Genomic DNA, 19,945 nt, shown 5'->3' on the forward strand with positions numbered 1-19,945 from the left:
ACCATAATGCTGAGTCAGTCAGTAAGATTTCAGTCAACTATAATAAATTGGTGTAATTTTTTTATTTCTAAATATTTTCCGCTGTCATGGTTTAGACAGATTTCTCCTAACCGAAAGATGGTTGAGTATAGATTAAAAGGTAGACCAGTACCCACTACCTACTCATCCTATCATTCCATTTATCCGTCCTTTCAGAACTCCTTGAAAAACTGTGAAAGTTCAGGGCCTTCAAAAAACAAAAGTCATCATCTGAATCTAACAAAGAGGACAGAGAATACCCATTGTCTTATGCATGCTTATGAGGAGTAGTATTGAAGAACGTTCTTCTACTGGAAAACATAATTTGACACCAACCACAGCTTTAAATGCAGCTGGAAGACATAAATACATTATGAAATGTCCATTAAAATCAAATGTTGAAATGTACGTTATCAAAGCCAGGATGACAAATCATATTGATAAAAAACAAATGTAGTGCAAATTGAAACAAAGTAACAAACCACGTGTCAGACCCAAGACTGAAAGTAAAAGATAGTTTAAAAAGTTACCATAGCAACTCACATAAAACACACCGAACAATAATTCAACATATAGAAATTGAGAATGGAAGAAACGTAAATTTGGTTGAGATAATTTGTCTTCTTTGGTAGAAAGAAAGGATAACTCAAATGTCAGAAACCATGAACAAAATAACAAAAAGTTAGAAACAGAGGACAGAATAACAGAAGAGCAGAGGGAATGTAATGGGGGTTGGGCTGGATAAGTGGTAACCACCATTATAAACGTTTAGCCAAAGAAATAAATTACAGGAATCAATGGACTGAGCAGGAATTACTAATTATAGAGGTTAAAAGAAAGTATGAATAAAATCATTGTTAGCAAAAAGAAAAGAAAACTGTAAACCAAGTGGGAAAGAGGTAATATGTGGAAGGAAGTTGTAAATCAAAGGAGTAGGGCCAGAATCAGAAGCCGCCATGAGAGGTGATGGATTAAAAGATGAGGGAGTTTTGGGCTTTCTTCGCAAAAAAGAACAAAGGAGCACGCAGATCTAGTGAGTCCTGATAAAAAGGCACATATAGTTGAAATAAATTCTTTTAAATAGTGTGCTTCGTTAGTAAAACTTAAAAACATACAGTAATTTCAGGTTAAAAACAAATATCCTTATAAAAACAATGAAAAATAATCTAAAATTACTACAGGAACATGAAAGGCACTGAGTATACATGCTAATAAGTTTATTAAACTAATTTAACAATTCATAATTAATCCTCAAAATGTTATCTAACCTTAGGGGAAGTCTGAATAAATCCGAGAATCTAATTAAGAAGGAATTCTGCATTTTGAATTTCAAAAAGGGAAGCCAGCAGTTTTACTGTCCAATGGTACTTAAGATTTAATACACCATTATCTTTACAAAAAATTAAGAACGAGACTAAACAAAGCTTCAGTCACACGGAAACAAAATGGATGTGGCCTCAGGGTTTATACCTTTGGCAAATACAACAAGTCTTGGAGCAAACCAGAAATAAAGAGAACTAGAAAATGTCTTTCAAATGAACAGTGTATGAGCCTTGACAACCAGGTGGATTGATTGAGGTGTTCCCCGTCCTCTGCAGAGCAGTGGTATCCAAAAGATATATTTATTTTCAAAAGAGGGGAGCATACACTCAGGTTTGCTGTAAATAGACTGAAGGTAATGCAACCAGGGGATAGAAGCAGGAGTGTTCACACCAAGAACAACTCTAAATACCATTATGGTCAAAATAGCTAAGTTGGAGCTCACTAGTGAAGGCCACGTGACTGGCATTGGAATCTATTTTCTTCAGCCTCGCCCTACGTCACAAGCCAGCACCATGTATAGCTAGCTATTAATACACTTTCAGCCTTGTAGACACAGATCAAAGACTCAAGATGTGAAACCCCTTTGTTTCTAGCAAAACCTCCATTGTTTTTATGCAGTGCCCCCCACTAGAAGCCTGAACATTGGCATAATGGAAAATAAAACCTGCAAAATGGAAGAAGACAGAGGAAATGCCTTATTCATACAGGCCCATATGTTCAATAACAATTCAGAGAGGCCCTAAGGGTCCGGTCTTTGGAAACACCATACATCTACACCCGAGGCAGTCTGCCTCTTGTAAACAAACCAGAATCATAACTTTAGTTTTCTGCCCTTGCTCAGCACTTTGTGGCTCCCTGTGTTCGCTTTCTACCAGCGGCATTATACCACAATGTAACTGTTCCATGCAAAAACACTGGAGTTCCTCTATCTTTTCGTTAGATCCGAAAATGTGTATTTTTTCCTGCAGTGTGATAGCTACTTACTTAGCAATCCCGAGAGTTCTGTAGCCTGTGCAAGGGTTATGGAAAGTATAATTATTAATGGCCACACTACGCAATACTATTTTGTTGGCTGCGCTAATAAATGTTATGTATTTACTAAATAAAATTGTATTTACATTTTGCAAGTACTTGTAATGTTTTACGTAGCACATCAGTGCCTAATTTCTTCAGGAAAATACAACTAAACACTAAGATAATGTTTTAGCTTTTTTGGTAAATGAGAGCAATTATGTTCATTTCAAGGAAATGTTAGCTGTATTGTGATTTAGAGACCGAACACAGCAGATTATTGTATTAATGAGGAAAGAGCAGCTTGGAGACACAAGGCCCATCCACAGACTATTGTACTAATGAGGGAAGAGCAGCTAGGAGACACAAGGCCCATCCACAGACTGTTGTACTAATGAGGGAAGAGCAGCTGGGAGACACAAGGCCCATCCACAGACTGTTGTACTAATGAGGGAAGAGCAGCTGGGAGACACAAGGCCCATCCACAGACTGTTGTACTAATGAGGGAAGAGCAGCTGGGAGACACAAGGCCCCTCCACAGACTATTGTACTAATGAGGGAAGAGCAGCTAGGAGACACAAGGCCCATCCACAGACTGTTGTACTAATGAGGGAAGAGCAGCTAGGAGACACAAGGCCCATCTTCAGAATGTTCTACTGAGGATGAAAGAGCAGCTAGAAGCCATTAGGCCCATCCACCGATTGTTGTACTTGTGAGGAAAGAGCAGCTGGGAGACACAAGGCACATCCTTTTCAGTCCTCTACTCGCAGGCCTTAAACAATCTCTATCTTTATTCCCTGCTTACTCCAGTGTGAGAAACATCTTACTGATAGTCATGGGTGTCAATTAGGGGTCGCCAGAGGTTGCAGCTGTGACCCCTTGACTTGCTCACTGCGGCCACTAGCACTGCTTTTGTGACTCCTGGACTCAGAGGTGGCAAATTCAATGCCAATAAGACAGGGACGGCTTCACCTTCTTTGTTTATAGCTATTTTTTTTAATTACACTAACTGTGAATAATTGTATACTATTCACTAGTAGTGTAATAACAACTGGAGCATCAGGTAAGTAAATGTCTGTTGCATGAGTGCTTGCCTCTTTGAGTTAACTAGGGTGGGCACCTGGTCAGAAGGTGGGTTAGAATGAAATAGGTTCTGGTGTTTTCCGGAAAGAATGCAAGTGTTTCGCATCAGCAAACGCCAGCACTGGGTTGGGAGGAGTGGTTGAAGTGAGTGATGATGGCTGCCTCAAGCAAAAACAGTCTCCAATCCATTGGCGTACCACTGAGTGCACAATGCACTCTTTGACTGGTACAGCCTTGGTCCCAAGCTGTGCACCACAAATCAGCTATTTTTATTGTTTTAATTTACCATTCCAAGATGGCTGACAACCACCTTGGAAAGGTACACTTTAAAAATACAGAAAATGAGTGAAAGCAACAATGAACATCATGGCACCATGCTCCAGCTTCTGGGCCTTGCAAAAAATTCATTATAAATTAACTCAGCAGAACAGAGTGGTAAAGTAATGTTGGAGTGGGCAGTGGGTGAGGGGGGAACAAGAAAACACCACTCTTCTCACCTCTGTATTGCCATGCTAGGGATCTTACAGCCACTTCGGGGATTTCTTGTTGTTTACATTAAAGTAGCATGAATTGCTGCTGAGACCAAGTATAAATAACACCGTTATTAACCTCCTTTGAATTACAGTTAATAAATAGTTACTGTTTTTTGTAAGCACTTTCATTTGGATTTTATTACTTTTATTCACAGCTGTATCATTTGCCTAACACTCACCCCCTGCTACTATGAATGCGGCAAGGATGTCCCAAGAGCAAATGTGATTGGTCTTTGACCAGATACATTAGAATGTTCCTAGAGTGTAGCTAGATTGTGTTAAGTCAATAGCCATTGTTTACTTTTGCTCTTCCAGCTAGTTACTAACAGAATGCTTTATGTGTGTATGCGGGCTTGGGCGTGGCCCCAAGGCTAGTATTAGATGCATCTCAGGAATAATTAAATATGCTCATATGAGGAGATTTGCCATTTTCGAAATGTCATTGTTTTGATAGATTAGATATAGATAGGTTAAACATATCAATCACCAGAAACATACATAAGGTCGGTGCAAGAATGTCACACGATAACACTTACAGAAACCTTCTAATTAGAATAGGAATCCAGCGGCGGCTGCCACAAATGTCAAGGGGAGGTACAGAGGGAGGGGGGAAATACATTTGAAAAAAAAAGACTTGCTGTTCGCCGTGGCTGCCATCCTCTCCTGCTGCCTCACTTGTCCTCCTTTCCTGTTCTGGTGTCCCAGCATTCACTGGGACACCAGAACAGGCTCCCCTGCAATCCTGGCGCTGCTTTCATGCTAAAACTAGCATGAAAGCAGCAACAGGATTGGTCGCAACCCTGGGGCCTGTGCAGCCTTTCCAGGCTAGTTTTGCACAGCCAGGCTGGAGAAAACTAAGTGTGCATGTGTTTGGCCGACCGTCTTAGGCCGTCCAAACACACAAGCGCACTAGGCCCATTTTTATACTTTGTTAGCTCCTCTTATGCGTCATTTTTAGATGCAAAAAGCGGCGCAAATATTTTGTACGTTTGCGCCGCTTTTGCGTCAAAAAGTGACACAAATGCAGCGCTAAGAAAGTCTAAATATGGGCCTTAGTGCACTCAATTCCTCATCCCCCTCCCACCTCACATGGCCCAGCCCGCCCCTCCCTTCACATGCTGGCTGAGTCAGCAGCAGAAAAATGAAACAATATTGAAGTATCATTTTATTTTTCTGCTGCTGGCTCTTAGCAAGTGGGACGACGCTCCCCTGCCATTGTGGAGGAGCCGCCCCTGTAGGAATCAAATAAACCTATATTCATGGGAACTTTTCTAAATCAGTAATCAATTCACAAAGCCTGAACTGAGCAGAGTGCAAACCCAGATATTTAAACTATAAAGTCCTCAGAGTTCCATAACTTATGCGGCAATGTTCTTTTATATGTGCATGGAACTTCTCAGCAACTTGAAATATCCCTATTATGTAAGACTGGGGGTACTTTATCGCAAATATAATGTATGGGAGCACATTATTCATATGTACATTCCAGTATTTTATTTTTTATTACAGGTGTGCTCTGACGTCAGAACATGCCTATAAGAACTAAATTACGTCACTAACAGCTTGTAGCTGTCATCATGTCCTTTGGCAAGCAAGTTGCACCTTTGCTCATAAAACACAAGAGAAGGTGCGTGGCCTGCCACTTGAATACAGTCTCTGTGGGCCTGGAAGCATTGATAATAAAACTGTCTCGTTCTTCTTCCAGAACACAAGCGCCATCTTTAGATATCTGACCACCGTTTACAGAGTCGGACTGGAGGATCGGGAACTCTGGCGCTGCTGGATGGGCGGCTTTACAGGACAGGTGCGTGTGTCGTTTTTTTGGTTGTGTCACGTCCAACTGCACCAAAAAGCACAGCCCATACACTCACTCTTTCTAGCTGGTCAACTGCCAAACTAGCCGCTAGGCAAGTCCAGCCCCGACTATTTTCCTTGCAAAATTGGAGTAAAGGGGCCACCTTCTTGTTTTGAGCCAACAACCTTCAGCAAGACAGGAGGTGGCCACCTATGTGTTACCCTTTCATGACCTCCAGTCTAAAGCATAGGTTGTACTGGGCTCATAGTAAATAATTTAACTATAAAAATTTGGTCTAGAAAGTCCCAGCATGAAAATGCTGTTCACTTGAATGTCATAACTGGTTGAAAAGTGTCAAACATAAAACAGGGCCTCTTAAGAGTTATAGAAAGAGTTATGTAAACAGAGCTTCATATAATATATGAAATAATATACCACGACTGTACATAAAAAAGATTTTGTAAGTCCCCACAGTGTTCCAGCTTGCCGCTTCACGCCACAACATGGACATGAAGCTCCTTGGTGACTTGCAATATCCGATACCATATGGTTGGGTTTAACTTATCCTTCTCTCTCCGCCCCTTTGCTCCCTTCTGATGCCTCTGTACTGTATGCTCACGTGGTATTGCACTAAAAGACGCCATCTTTGTACTAAAGATTGTCAGACATGCTTAACCCAGTTGAGCTGTATTTAAAATTTTCTGTTTTTTATGGACATTTTCAATGAATGACGGAAAGCTATCCCCCTAGCAGTTATTTGGAAGTCATGTTGCGGACGCGTGCCCACATTGCCGTGAGTTGAGATCTTTGTATACTTACAGCTTCAGTATGAATGGGGTGCACAGCGAACACCAGGGCTGTGACGAAGGCCGATCTTCTGTCCTTAAACACTGCTTTGTCACATGTGTACATCAGCATCGAAGTCACCACGCAATGCAGAATGACGTTCACCGCATGAAAGTAAAATGGGTCCAGGCCGGTCAGCATTATATTCAACCTGCGGAAGATCAAGAGCGCTACGTTAGATCGGGCAGTCCTTTGCATCACTGACACAGCAATGCTTCTTAAGGGTGAATATTCTATGAAGTCATCGTTTTGTTGTTATTTCCACTATAGTTAACATGAATAAAGTATTTTTTGGCATATTGACTATTTCTATTCAAGCTTCAGTAAGGCTTATGAAAGAGGTAGGTGCAACGCAGGCAGGGAAAGTTCAAATCCCTTCACACACAAACCAGAGACAGCATAGAAAATCGCTTTCAAGTTTTGTACACATGCAGAACAGCTGCACTGTAGCTCTGAAAGCAACAGCAAACGCTTCACTCAAACAGTCCTTGAAAGATTGCCTCAGTTATTGTTGCAGGGAATAGTAACAATCCACTGCTATTTCAGCATCGTTGATTAGTGTTCCAGGCACGCGGACACGGGCCTGTGTAGCAGCAGGACCGCAATGCCTGTGCACTGTGAGCAACAGCAGTCTCAAGCACCACCATCTAGTGACACTAGTGCAACATCCGCAAGTGCTACAGGTAAGCCCAACTGATAAGGCCCAAGTGGTCTTGGGTTGCTTGTGATCCGGTTCAGACAGGACTTGGCTTGTGAATTCAGACTGGATTATTCCTATGGGAGCAGGACCAAGACTGAACTGTATATGCTTGGTTCCTGTCCGAAGTGCCATAATGGTGAAAAAATGATGGGCGGGATTGTGGCCCAGAGTGACTGAGATTAATTCAAGCAATTTGTTTTTCTCAGTGTGATACTAGAGGTGTGATTGGATATGATCAGATGCAGATCCTGTGGCCGTATGCCATAGGACTCTGCCTAAACCCTAACTGACAAGGCCCACGTAGATAAAAACTGGTTTGGGTTTGATTGTGTTACTACTCAGAGGGCCTTTGGCCTAGTAGTTTGGGCTGGATTGTTCCTACTGGAGCAGGACCAGTCTGATTTGCATAGTTGGCTCTTGTCTGAAGTGGCATTCTGGACAAAAAAATGATGGCCTGAAATGTGGCCCACACGTGGTGAGATTAATTCAAGCCAACCACCCATCACTTGTTTATGTTGATTTCATAGCAGAAACATAACTGAGCTGACGTTTCATCGATATCATACATTGCCTTGCATCATAGCAATAGATGTGTTCATTGACAGAGCAAGATATTCCTTTACATTTCTGCTTATAGGACAATTTACATAACACCAGTTCACAGTTTCCACTCTGTTACAATACCCATCAACAAGACACACCATCTAGCAGAGCATGGCCTTGTACACACCAGATTATTTAACAAAATCTCTCTCTGTGCATTAAGCCAGTAAAATGGGAGAAAATCACCTGCCAGGTGAAGAAGGGTAGTTTGATAACCCCCTGAAAACCACCCAAATGTAGTCCATGAAAAAGTTGCTACACTTTAGTGTGATATTTGCCTTTGAGCTCCAGGTACTGTAGTCCCAAAAAGAACCACAGCATTGGTGGTGGAAGAAGGTAGGGCACATTTGCATGGGACACACCATAAATTAGCCCCCACACCAGTGCAGCCAATCTGCAGTATGTGTGGCCAATGACAGAATTTTCTGCTCTCTGCACCCACAACCCATCACCATCAGCACTGTGTAATAAATACCAGATGAATTTAGTTAGGGCTCAGGACTCAGGAGTTTAGCAATTAAATTAGATCAACACTCTTAGGTGAGCCCTTCCCAGACTAACCCCAACCACCACAAACGCAGCCGATACAAAATTACTATGGTACACACTTTCCTCTCCTGTGTGTACTATTTGATGTCACCCCCATTGACAGCCACCCAAGAAGCAGTCAGGGGAAACTAGGTGCTAACACTGCCCCCCTCTGTCGATTTTACTAGGTGAACTACAAGCACCACGTGTCAAACCACTGGGCCACCAAGACCTCTCAAGCTGATTGTCTAGAGACGCACCAGTCTCCCATTTGTCACTTAACACATCTTAAGCGGACAGCAGGGGAGTAAAGCTCTCAGGCTTACTGCACACCCTCTGCTGCCGACATTCACGGAGTGATGCTGTGATGAAAAGCATCTGGGGAAGGATCATTCTACCGCTTTCTCCCGAACTAGGTAGACGGCGGCACAAATAAAGTTCCTGCCTCTTATGTTGGAGAAATTAATATCTCAATCACATTGCTTACATTAATCTGAGCACGGAGGTTTAAAATAATCTTATTTAACCATTACTTTGCTGCATTCAACCGAGATAAAAGCAGCCTGACGGTCACAATATTATTTACATTTAATGCAGAATGTATTATAAATGCGTTATTTAAGATGTCCTACATGACACAGAATAATCGAGACAGACAGTCTCTGAGCCTGGTTGTCTCTCTTGTAACAGTATAATAATCGGAATATGAATCGAATCATTTATATTAAATTACACTTTTAAACTACATAATCATGCACTTCTCTACGAAGTAAATGGAAAAAAAATCAAAACTGATGTTTCGTGGCAGCTCATTAGCAACAGGAACAGTATTCGGCTTAAAAAGTTATTATGGACACGGGATCATCGGGATCCCTTTTTTAGGTGCCCTTCTTTGGTGAGGACGGCAGTAGGAAGTTCACATCAAACCCGCCTTCCGTGGGATCCCAGGATTTAAGACTGGCCATGGGTTACTTACAGATCAGGGTGGAACTGCCTTCCATTATACTTACACTAGCAGGACTTGGAAGTTTTGACCAACACCCCTGCCTAGCTTACAAGCTCACCCGTTCCAGTGGCACTCACCACGCCCGCGGCCCGAGCATCACCAGACTGGAGACAAGGAAGTGCAACAAGGAAAAATAAAATAAACTGGAGATAAATAAGTGCAAAAAAGATTAAAAACAACAAGGCAACAGTCCTACTCCGGCTAACCACCCAAGATTGGGAACGACCTCCAGAGTATCCATTAAGACTAAGCTAACCCTGTTCCAGTTTAGGAATGAATAGAAGATTCACCTTTTAAAAAAAACATCGTTTTGCATTAAGGGTCCAGTTTCAGCATTAAAAACCGCTTTCCCCGTCGAAGCACCCTACCTTTGTGTTGAACTCTGAACAGCACCCCTTCGCCTTTCAGCGGGGTTTGCGCTATTTTCATTCAATATACACTGTACAGTACAGGTCATGTTCATCACTTTACATTGGACCATTAAGAATCGGTTTCTGGTCCTGCTTTTGGCAGAAGGAGGTTTCGTCCTGACATGGGAACAACACAGGATCTGACCAAGATGAACGTTCCATACCCAATGGTGTAATGTAAGCCCCTGCAGACCCTGCAGGGTGAGGGTGGGAGGGAAGCTGAGCTCCAGTGGGCCACCTCAGCAAAAGTGGTAGGTGGTGGCCGGGGAGGGAGTACCCCTCCATCTACTTTGCAGGGGGGCCACTTCAAGTTTCGTTACACAGCTGTCCATGGTGCAACCTGTAAAGCATAGGGCACCTGTGGTCCGGGGATCCCTGGGCGTCTGCAAAGCCTCTTCAGGGGCAGTGGCGGCCGGCAGCTTTAGGAGGGAGGGGGGCGGGTGGGACACACACACACACACACTCTTTTTCACACAGACACGCACGTACATCCATTAAGAACACTCATACCATTCAAACATGCACGCACGCACCAAACATTCATTTTAAAAGATCGCACACACTCATTCTTTCACACACACACGCACGCACATCCATTAACAACACTCATAACACTCAAACATGCACGCGCGCACCAAACATTCATTTTAAAAGATCGCACACACTCATTCTTTCACACACACACGCACGCACATCCATTAACAACACTCATAACACTCAAACATGCACGCGCGCACCAAACATTAAATTTAAAACATCTCACACATACACACACACACTTACCTTCAGCCTCCAGGTCCCAGGAGGGTTAGGACTGCTGCCTTCCCTCATTGGCTGACCGAGGGAACGCAGCAGTCCCAGCCTCGTCACAGAGTGGAATGGGGTCAGTGAGACTGCTGACCCCACCCCACTCTGTGACGAAGTTTCACTGATTGACACTCACCCTGGGGTCTTCAGGGCTTAAACTGAAGCGCCCAGGGAGAGTGTCAATTAGTGACGCTTTCCTCGTCACCCAGGGGAGGGCCTCGAGGCATCTTTGCTGACCCGAGGAGGTCACGCCCATAGGAGCGGTGACCTCCTCTGCCTAGCAAAGTTCAGCTCAGGCAGCCAGGAGTGTGCGCAAATCGCGCATGTCTGCTCCTGGCTGCCTGAGCTGAACATGGAGAGTGTCTGTCAGGCTGACCTTTGTTCAGCCTGACAGACACTCTTCATGAGGGGCAAAAGGTGGGGGGGGTGGCCCCTCCGCCCTAAAGGACGCGCCGCCACTGCTCAGGGGATCCGTGACTGCTTAGAAAATTAAATATTTTTAACAGATTAGGTCCCCAATTTTCAGTAATGACTCAGTGGGGGATCCCTGGATTCGAATTATGATTCAGTGGGGGTCCCCGGTTCCAGAAATGATAAAGTGGGGGTCCACAGAAGTCAAAAGGTTGGGAACCACTGGCCTAGGGCCTTCTGCTGCCACAAGCCCTGATTGGTTGCTGAGGGACAGGTGAGTCTAGATTTGGGAACGCTGAGCTAAAGAAAGAACAGACACTGTGCAAGGGCCATAGGAGTCTGTCCTAAAAAATACTGAATTTGCCGCGTCTTGTAAGCTCGCATTTCGTGCAGCCGAAGATCTGTATTTCTGGGCTCCAACTGCACATGTTTTTCATAAGCAGCCGACATTCCGTAGACCTCTGTCTGACCCCTAAGGCTACGTTCTAACAGGACAATTTAATTTTATGGGGAAAGAGTTTCATAGGTTCTTCCAATTTATATTCTCACTGGGACGTTTTATAACGTGATCACTAAGCCGAGGAGCTCCGAGAAGTCTCTTTTATGAAACCCAAAGCTCACTTTGATGCAGCTGCGAAGACCACATTTCACAAAGGTCTTTTACTTGACGGTAATTAAGTCACGTTTTTAAAGGAACGATTCATGAAAAGGAATATGTCAGTTCTTCTTCGAGATACATTCACTGTTCACACCACTGCATAAAATAAAGGGGAAATAAAAAAAACTGCCCAAAGCGTGTCCAATTCAGAGTTGAAAAAACCAGGGCGATATTTCTATGAGCGCCTTTCATCCAAAATGATAAATTTATAGTCCGAAATGAGCATTAACCTAAAAGCAGCTGGAACACGACCAATTTTAACAATGTTGGGTAATCCATGATTGATGTGTGGAATCTTGGAATCTCCTCTCCTGCAAGCTACGGTCGTCTTTGGTGGTCCAAAGACAATGGGCCTTGGAGCCTCCAGACTCTTGTGTGTAGGAAGGGTTCCCTCCTCAGCACAGGATTTCATTCTTCGTGTAAATCTTGATAAGAACCCTACTTGCTGTTTAAGTGAGAATTTTGTGTCATTTTAATGTGATTACTCGCATTTAATTTTACATTTTTCCTCGTTGAAGTTTACAAGACCATGGAAAATCTGTCACTATTCACATTCGCAGGATAGCCAAGAGCATGGGCAACTTTTGCGATACGTTTGCGTTTTATTGTGCTATTTTATATTATTCTTAAATGCAGGGGAATTGTTCATGGCTAAACAAGGCATTATTTCAAATGGTAACAAGCTGTAAAAGTTTAAAATAAAGTAGAAACACTCCATTAACGTTGGAAGACCTTCCTGTCTGTCCAGGTTTTGTGGCTGCAACTAAGTGGAAACAGGTTTCCTTCAAGTTTGAAGATGATGGCACTGCTAGCCAAGTGGGGGACTACATCCCCCAAAAATATCTACTTCTCTCTTTGGCTGTTGTATGTGTTGGCATCCCTAAGGGGCCACGCGTCGATAAACAAAAAGTCCTCAACTATGATACCTGAGTGAGTTTGTCCACAAGTAGTTGGGATCTTTGGCTTTCAAAGATACTGTTTAAATCCTAGCAGAAGCTGCGACTACTGGCCACCGTTGTGCTTCTGTGCGGCACCGGACACTGAGCTGAGAGGCAAGGTAGTTAGGTTTACTCAAGTGCAGTGCCTTATAGCTTACACAACAAACTCTGAAGATGATTCAGGCCAGAAGAGGAAGCTGATTCAGTTCTTTCAAAGTAGGGACCATGTGCTCAAGAAAGAAGAAAGGATGATACACCCGGAGGCCAGTGTGTCGATGTTCATTAAATGAGGCAGATCTTGATTTTGCATAATAGTGTAAATTGGAGCCATGCTGCTTCTATTTTTCCTAATATAATTCTTGTAAGACAGAGAAGAGTCAATGAGAAAATCCAGGAATGCAGTAGATAATGGAAGGTGGTGAAAAAAGCCATCTAAGCACATATGCTGAGCTACTCCTGGATGAGGATCTCACTGGCTCCTACTTTTATGAGGAAAACTCCAAATTTGATTGGTTCAGTTAATATACACGTCAGATACCCAGGTCTGACTGACAGCTAAACAAGACCTGATTTGTGCAAATATGTTACAGTCCTTGCTCTGGATGGATGAATGGTGGAATGTTGGCAGACAACTGTGTATGCAATGTGTGTGTGTGGAATTTTGAGATGTGGAACCTGCTGGCCAGGTTGGTTGTTGGAGGTGTTCATTCTTATGATGAAGTAGTTAACATTTACTTACACATGCTTTTCTATTGCGGTACATCTTCTGCTGAGGGTGGGGAAGTAGGCACATTTGCACACAAATATACCAAATCTTTACAAAATTATTCCAAAGAACAAAGAGGGTAAGAGAAAAATAGCATTAGCGTACCTGAACCAGCTAACCAGCAGTGACATTGATGACATATCCTCTACATCTGTCAAATGCACAGCTGCCCTTTACCTCTTTCATCATAGTCCCCTAACCTGCCACCAGGCATGCCCCAACTTCTTGGAGGAGCTTCTGAAACTTACACTCAAACTAGAGTATAAAACCCACAGAATTGTGATTGTGAATGGCTTAAATCTGCGAACTGATAAAACTGACTCAACGGGAGCGGCAATCTTTATTGAGAATATGAAGGCCTTAAGCTTCTTAAGCTTTTTTTAGGCAACGTAACTGTCCCAACACACCCTGCTGGACACACACTAGGCCTCATGATCACCTATAACAATTACATTTCTAATTTATTGGTACAACCACAGATCTAGTTCAATCAATCCTTTCTCTCCATCAACCAGACAAATCTATTTTACAAATCCACTACTACTGTCTTTCTCAGGCATTTCTGACTATATGTACAAAACAGTAAAGCAATGCCATTCAGCAGAACCTGCATGGTACAAGAATGAGGATGCGTATTTCACTAAACGTATCAACAAAGGATTTTAACAAAAACAAGGCAATCTTCTATACTACCCAAAAAGGTACCACCCCAAAAGTCATAAATTGCACTTAGATGCATCCAATGAAGACTAAGAGCCTGATTTAGAGTTTGGCAGATGGGGCTACTCCATCTCTAATGTGAAAGATATCCTGTTCGCCATATTACGATTCCATGATATCTTAAGGAAATCGTAATAGGGGGGACGGGATATCCATCACATTTGTGAGAGAATAAGCCCATCTGCCAAACTCTAAATCAGGCCTTAAAGCATCAATTCACATCCACATTACTCCTCTGACCAACATTCTGCTTCAAACCATTTCTCTCATCTCTCACATCAGGATGCAACTAACATAACAACTACCCCACACTACATGGGAGTTGTGCTCTGTATGCTGACACATCTCATTATAACTCTTTCCTGAAAACATAATCTGTCAACTAGTGGCGGCTTGTAATTTGGAGTAGTAGTGCAGTGAACACATGCAAATACTCACTTCCATAACCTTCATTCTTCTAAACCTTTCATCAGCCTTCGTCACCGTCTCCTTCTGTCTCCATCCATCTCCATCCTAACCCAACAACTTCACAAAGTAGCAATCCATGGACTCACTCTCAAATGCATCAGCTCCTTCTTCACAGGAAGAACCCAAACGGTCAACATGACCCATTATGCCTCTGAAAAATGAGATCTTATTTGGGGAGTCCAGCAGGGCTCCTCGCTCAGTTTAACACTCATTAGCATCTACGTAACCCTGCTGGTCAAGGTCATAAGCACTCAAAACATAATCTTCTCACTTAATCAGATGACACAAAACTGATAGTGTGTCTCTCAGTGTAAGGAACAAGTTCACCACATGCATGACAGACATAGCCAACTGGGTGAAATCCAATCACCTCAAATTAAACTTGGACAATGTTGAGGTGGTAGTCTTTGGGAAGAACGCCTCACCATGGGACTCCACCTGGTGGCCCACAGATCTTGGACCCATGCCCTGCTCGCAAGCGAGAACATCATAGACAACAAACGGGGCATGACTGCCCGAGTTAACATAGTGGTCTCAGCCTGCATTCAACTTATTAAGAATGTTGAAAAATATCTTCAAGTGGCTACCACACAACATCAGGAAAATGATAACCAAAGGACTCATCACCAACGGACTTGACTATGGAAACACCCTGCATGCAGGGAATGGCAACCAGCTCACAACAAGACTGTGGACCATCCAAAATGCAACAGCCAGACCTCAAGCTACAATGCTGAGCCCACATCTTAGGAACACCTTAGGAACTCCACCAGCTCCCAATACACAAGCGTGCACACTTTATACTCCTCACCAACAACCGACAAAGCTCTCCATTACACTGGTGTTGCCTATCTGAACAGCTGCACTTACATCCAGCAACCTTCTAGACACCTCTGCTCTGCTGGTCTCTCACTAGCACACACCGCTCATCCACAAAAGTAGAGCGGGCTGCGCCTTCTCATACCTGTCCCTAAAGCCTTGAATGACTTTCCACAACACATCAGAGCCTCCTCCTCTCTTCTTGACTTTCACATGAAGCTGAAGAACTGGCTTTTTGAGTAAGCATCCGGGGATGACCTCACACACCTGCTACAGAGCACCTGAATACCCTCACAGGTGTTTAGCGTGTGATAAAACATGATAACATAACATTACAACATATCTTCCACCCATCCACTCACAGGTGAGCATGCATGGTCACACCCACTCATTCACCCATTCGCAAGCACACTCACTCAACCCATCCATACACAAGCACTCACATGTACTCACACCCACCTCTCCACAAGCACACACACACACAGACAGTTGCAAGCTTGCTCACACCGATATTAGTAAACCACAAGAGCAATCCATAGACCTCGAAAGAACCTGGGTATAAGCTATTTAAATACAACATTGCCCATTAAGGTATCATTTAAATACATATTTATAATTCAAACAATAACAAGCACTGTATTGCACAATGCAAAAAGGTCAATAAAGATAAAAAGACAAGGGTTTAAGAGCCAGGGAAACAACTTGAACTGAAGGATTGTTTAAATCAATTATATTTAAATGCACACATAAAACAAGTGCAATAAGTGCTCAGTACAATGTGAACAGGCAGTGTTCAAGAATATATGCAAAACGGCACAAACAATGAACGTGATCACAATTGTAAAATCAAGAGGTGGTGGAAAGACCCGAAAAACAAGTACACATTTGAGGATCAACACATCGTAGTCCCAAAGGATGGATTCTGGCACATAACAGGTCAGGCAACAAAACTCTCTCAGTCACAAAGAAAGTCAACAGCATTTCGACCATGTACTACTGAAGGGTTGTCATCAGGACCAGTAATGAAAACCTGAGCACAATTAATGTGAGGTGCTGCATAAAAGAGAACACAATTTAGACCAATAGTTACGTAAGTCAATCAACGAAAACTCAATCAAATGTCATATCCAAGATACCTGAAAACTCTCCTTAAGTACATACTCACAACCACTATTCTCAAGCCCATTCATGAACACTATTGCACACACACATTCACAGCAGATATGAGCAAATACATATGTATTCATACATACACACTTGCACCCAAACATTCAATAAGCACTTGCAAGATTGCACCCATGCGGGAAGGACCAACGGGTGGTGGAAGGGAGAAGCTCCATGGCTCTGGAAGGAGCTAGAGGCTTCAGGAAGGAAAGCAAAAATGAAAGATCCTGCTGCCTTCTCTCATAAGCAAAGGTTATCATATGGTAAGCTTTCCCTAACTCATGACATAGTGGGATGGGGTTAGTGAGAATTGCTGAGCCCAACCCACTCTTTGATCAATTGGGAAAGAATGGTGTGAGGCATCATTGACAGTCAACCCTTGGGACTTCAGAGCTTAACCCTGAAGCGCCCAGTGCTGACTGCATCAGTGATGATTCTCCTCATCATGAGGGGAAGGATTCTCACAATGCTTTCTGGGTCGAGTATGCCACTGACCACAAGGCTGTGAGATCTTCAGCCAAGCAAACGTTGGCTCAGGCTGCCATGTGCCTGTGCATTAGTTTATGTAAAGCACCTGACTGCCGGACCCTGGCATGCTGAGTGTCTGTGAGCCTGGCCTATCCTGACAGAAACTCATTATGCTTTGGAAAAGGGAAGGCTGCGGAGCTCTGCTGCCTGTTATGACTGCCAACGCTGCTGCAGACCCTAATGTCCTGTTGAACTACAGCCCAATCTCCAACCTCCATTTTACCACAAAATTATGGAAAAAGAGGTGACAAACTAGTAACAGAAGAAACAACACGTTACAATAGTATGAATATTCTCAATTGCTCTCCTTGGTTGTTGGAATATTTTTTTTCCGTAGTTGTAAGAAATTATGTTTTTGGAGGGTGTAGTAATAAACACAATCCTTGTCAGGGTGAACCCTTAAAGTCACTAAACTAAACTGAGCTCAACCCCCTGGGAGCTATGGTACAGAGCAGACAGGCTTAACTTAGAAGCAATAATCAAAGGATTTTACAGTATTATAAACAGTAATAACGTTAAAATGCAAAACAATAAAAAAATCCAAAATGAATTAGAACAGGCATTAACTTAACAAAGCCTACAGGTTCCACTATTCAAGGTCTATTGGTTTTGCCAATGTTTTTGCTGCACAAAAGCGTGTGCTGCTGTGCAACATGGCTGAAAGTAAAAACAAACAGTGCTATAAGGCAGCTAGCGCTGGCCGAGTCATTGTGCTTTTTTTAACTTTACAATGAGCTAGAAAAATAGGAAGAAGGCATAAGCAAGAAAGTCTGGGGTACAAAAAAGAGAAAGATGCTGAGTAAAACATACAGAAGGTAATATAGAAAAAGGCAGAGACACAGAAAGTGACAGGGAAAAAGAGTGCAGTGATAAAAATGAGAAATAAATCAGTGTGGGCGAGATGAAGCTTAGAAAGCCTGTTTGACAACACTCCGTGCCCCTTCTCACACAACAATGCCGATTTCAAATTAAAAAAGCATTGACTTGCTATTTATTTGGTCATTACAGCACAAAAATGAAAATAAGCTGTGGAATGGAAATAAAGCGGCTCCTTTGTGGCCTGGAGAGACCATCGATGGACAAGAATCTGCAGGGTAGGCCTCAGTGTCAGACAGATGGTCCCTGTTGCACTCCTGACTCTTCTGCTGTGGTGAGATATGTGTGGGGTAGACGTGCAGGCGGAGTATTCCAGGCATCTTGGACCACCCCACAATACTAGTGCTTGGAAAAGGTGGGGTTGGCAAACCTAATTCAAAGCAGGCTTCCATTAACATAAGTCATAGCAATGGTGGCACAGCGCCCAGCCCTCTAGACGGAATACACACAGGTCCAGGGCAGTGCGGATGCTGGGGTCATATGATCCAGCAGAAGCACGCCAGGCGATGGTAAGGCCTCAGTGTGAGCCATTATTAATAATAATAACGACCTGTTTCAGTGTTTGAAAATGCACAAATATGCATAAAACACAAAAAGCTACTCAAGGTCGGCATTCCTCGCACTGCACAGTGGAGTCAGAGTTCTGGGCATGGACTGTTTTGTGTGACCAGGCTTTGTACCACAAGGCTTCAGCATTATTTATCTGGTCCATTCACTGATGTGGGAAACATTGGGCATTACTTGACCTTAACTAACATGCCACATGATCCGAAAGTTACAAGGGGCGAATACCAAGCAAGAGGGGTGGGAGGAACAGGCCATGCAATGATGAAGCGGGAGGGGGTGAAAGGAATAGGGGCAAGCAACAAGGACTGGACGGGGGTGGGAAGAATAAAGCCTGCCTGAAGTGCTAGCGTAAAAATAAAAAATAAAAATACCTCTGCAAGTGGGCAGCCAGTGGAAGGACACTGTCTGCAGATAGGAAACTGTACTCGGTCTAAGCTCTGTGGAAGACTGAAGACCAGAATGGAAGACCTGAAGAGCAAGTGGAAGAAGGAGGCAATGCCCAATAAGAAGCAAGAAAATTAGAGTTACCTTGGTGCCAACCATTGGTAAGTAAAGGTCAGGCTCGAAGCCCATTTTAAGTTTTTTTTTATTTACAAGAGATTTCCCAAGCACAGCGCTTTGCAGGTGAAACCTATAAACAGATCAAACTTAAATAAACAAAATGACACTAAGATGCCAAAAATCAAAAAAGGAGAACATGAGATATGAATTTTTAAAGTTTTAAGTAGAAATAGCACCAAAAAGCACAAAGTGCTAATGATAGTCAATGGTTACGGAAGAAAAGGACCTAAGCACAATTTGACACTGACTGTGATGCAGCGCAGGTCGGATACACTAACCAGGTTTGACCTGGTCAAAAATGTTACCTTCTCACTTCAGTCCTTTAAGCCCCAATATACCACAGGAGTAAATTTCTAAAGCCTCAGGATCACAGGGGAGGCACTTAGAGGCTCACAGGGTAAAAGGCAGAGACGGTGTAGTCAAGGTGCAGTTTCCACTGATAGGTCGGCAGTAGCATGAAAAGGCTTCTTGCAGCTTGATTTCTCCCTGTAGACTTAACAGGAAGTCAACCTTTTGAAACTTGGAATCCACTTCTTTGTCTTGAGTAAAAGAGAGAGAGAAAGCAGGTCCAGTCTTCTAGGCTCTTCCCAGGTCTCAGGCAGTTGGTTCAGTCCTCTTCTTATCTTTTTGAGTGGTCCAGGAGTGTTCTGAAGTGGGTGACAGGTGATGTCACATTTATGCCTGGCGTGAGCTAGTGGATGGCAATGATCCCTGGGATGCACTAACTAATAGGGAAAATGTTTCTAGGGCTAACCCTACCCATTTGGGGCATATAAAAGACAGCTGAATTTTTCAGCCACACTAAT

At 43.2% G+C, this 19,945-nt stretch overlaps 1 protein-coding gene across 1 annotated transcript in view; it reads right to left on the reverse strand.

Annotated features, from left to right (window-relative positions):
• TMTC1 (transmembrane O-mannosyltransferase targeting cadherins 1) overlaps positions 1–19,945 on the reverse strand; it is a 958,188-nt gene that overhangs the window by 886,198 nt on the left and 52,045 nt on the right. Inside the window, exon 2 of the mRNA XM_069228190.1 lies at positions 6,583–6,760. Coding sequence (XP_069084291.1) covers positions 6,583–6,760 — 178 coding nt within the window. The remainder of the gene's footprint in view (positions 1–6,582; positions 6,761–19,945) is intronic.

This window comes from Pleurodeles waltl, chromosome 4_1 (genome assembly GCF_031143425.1).
Source record: "Pleurodeles waltl isolate 20211129_DDA chromosome 4_1, aPleWal1.hap1.20221129, whole genome shotgun sequence".
In the NCBI taxonomy this organism is placed as follows: domain Eukaryota; kingdom Metazoa; phylum Chordata; class Amphibia; order Caudata; family Salamandridae; genus Pleurodeles; species Pleurodeles waltl.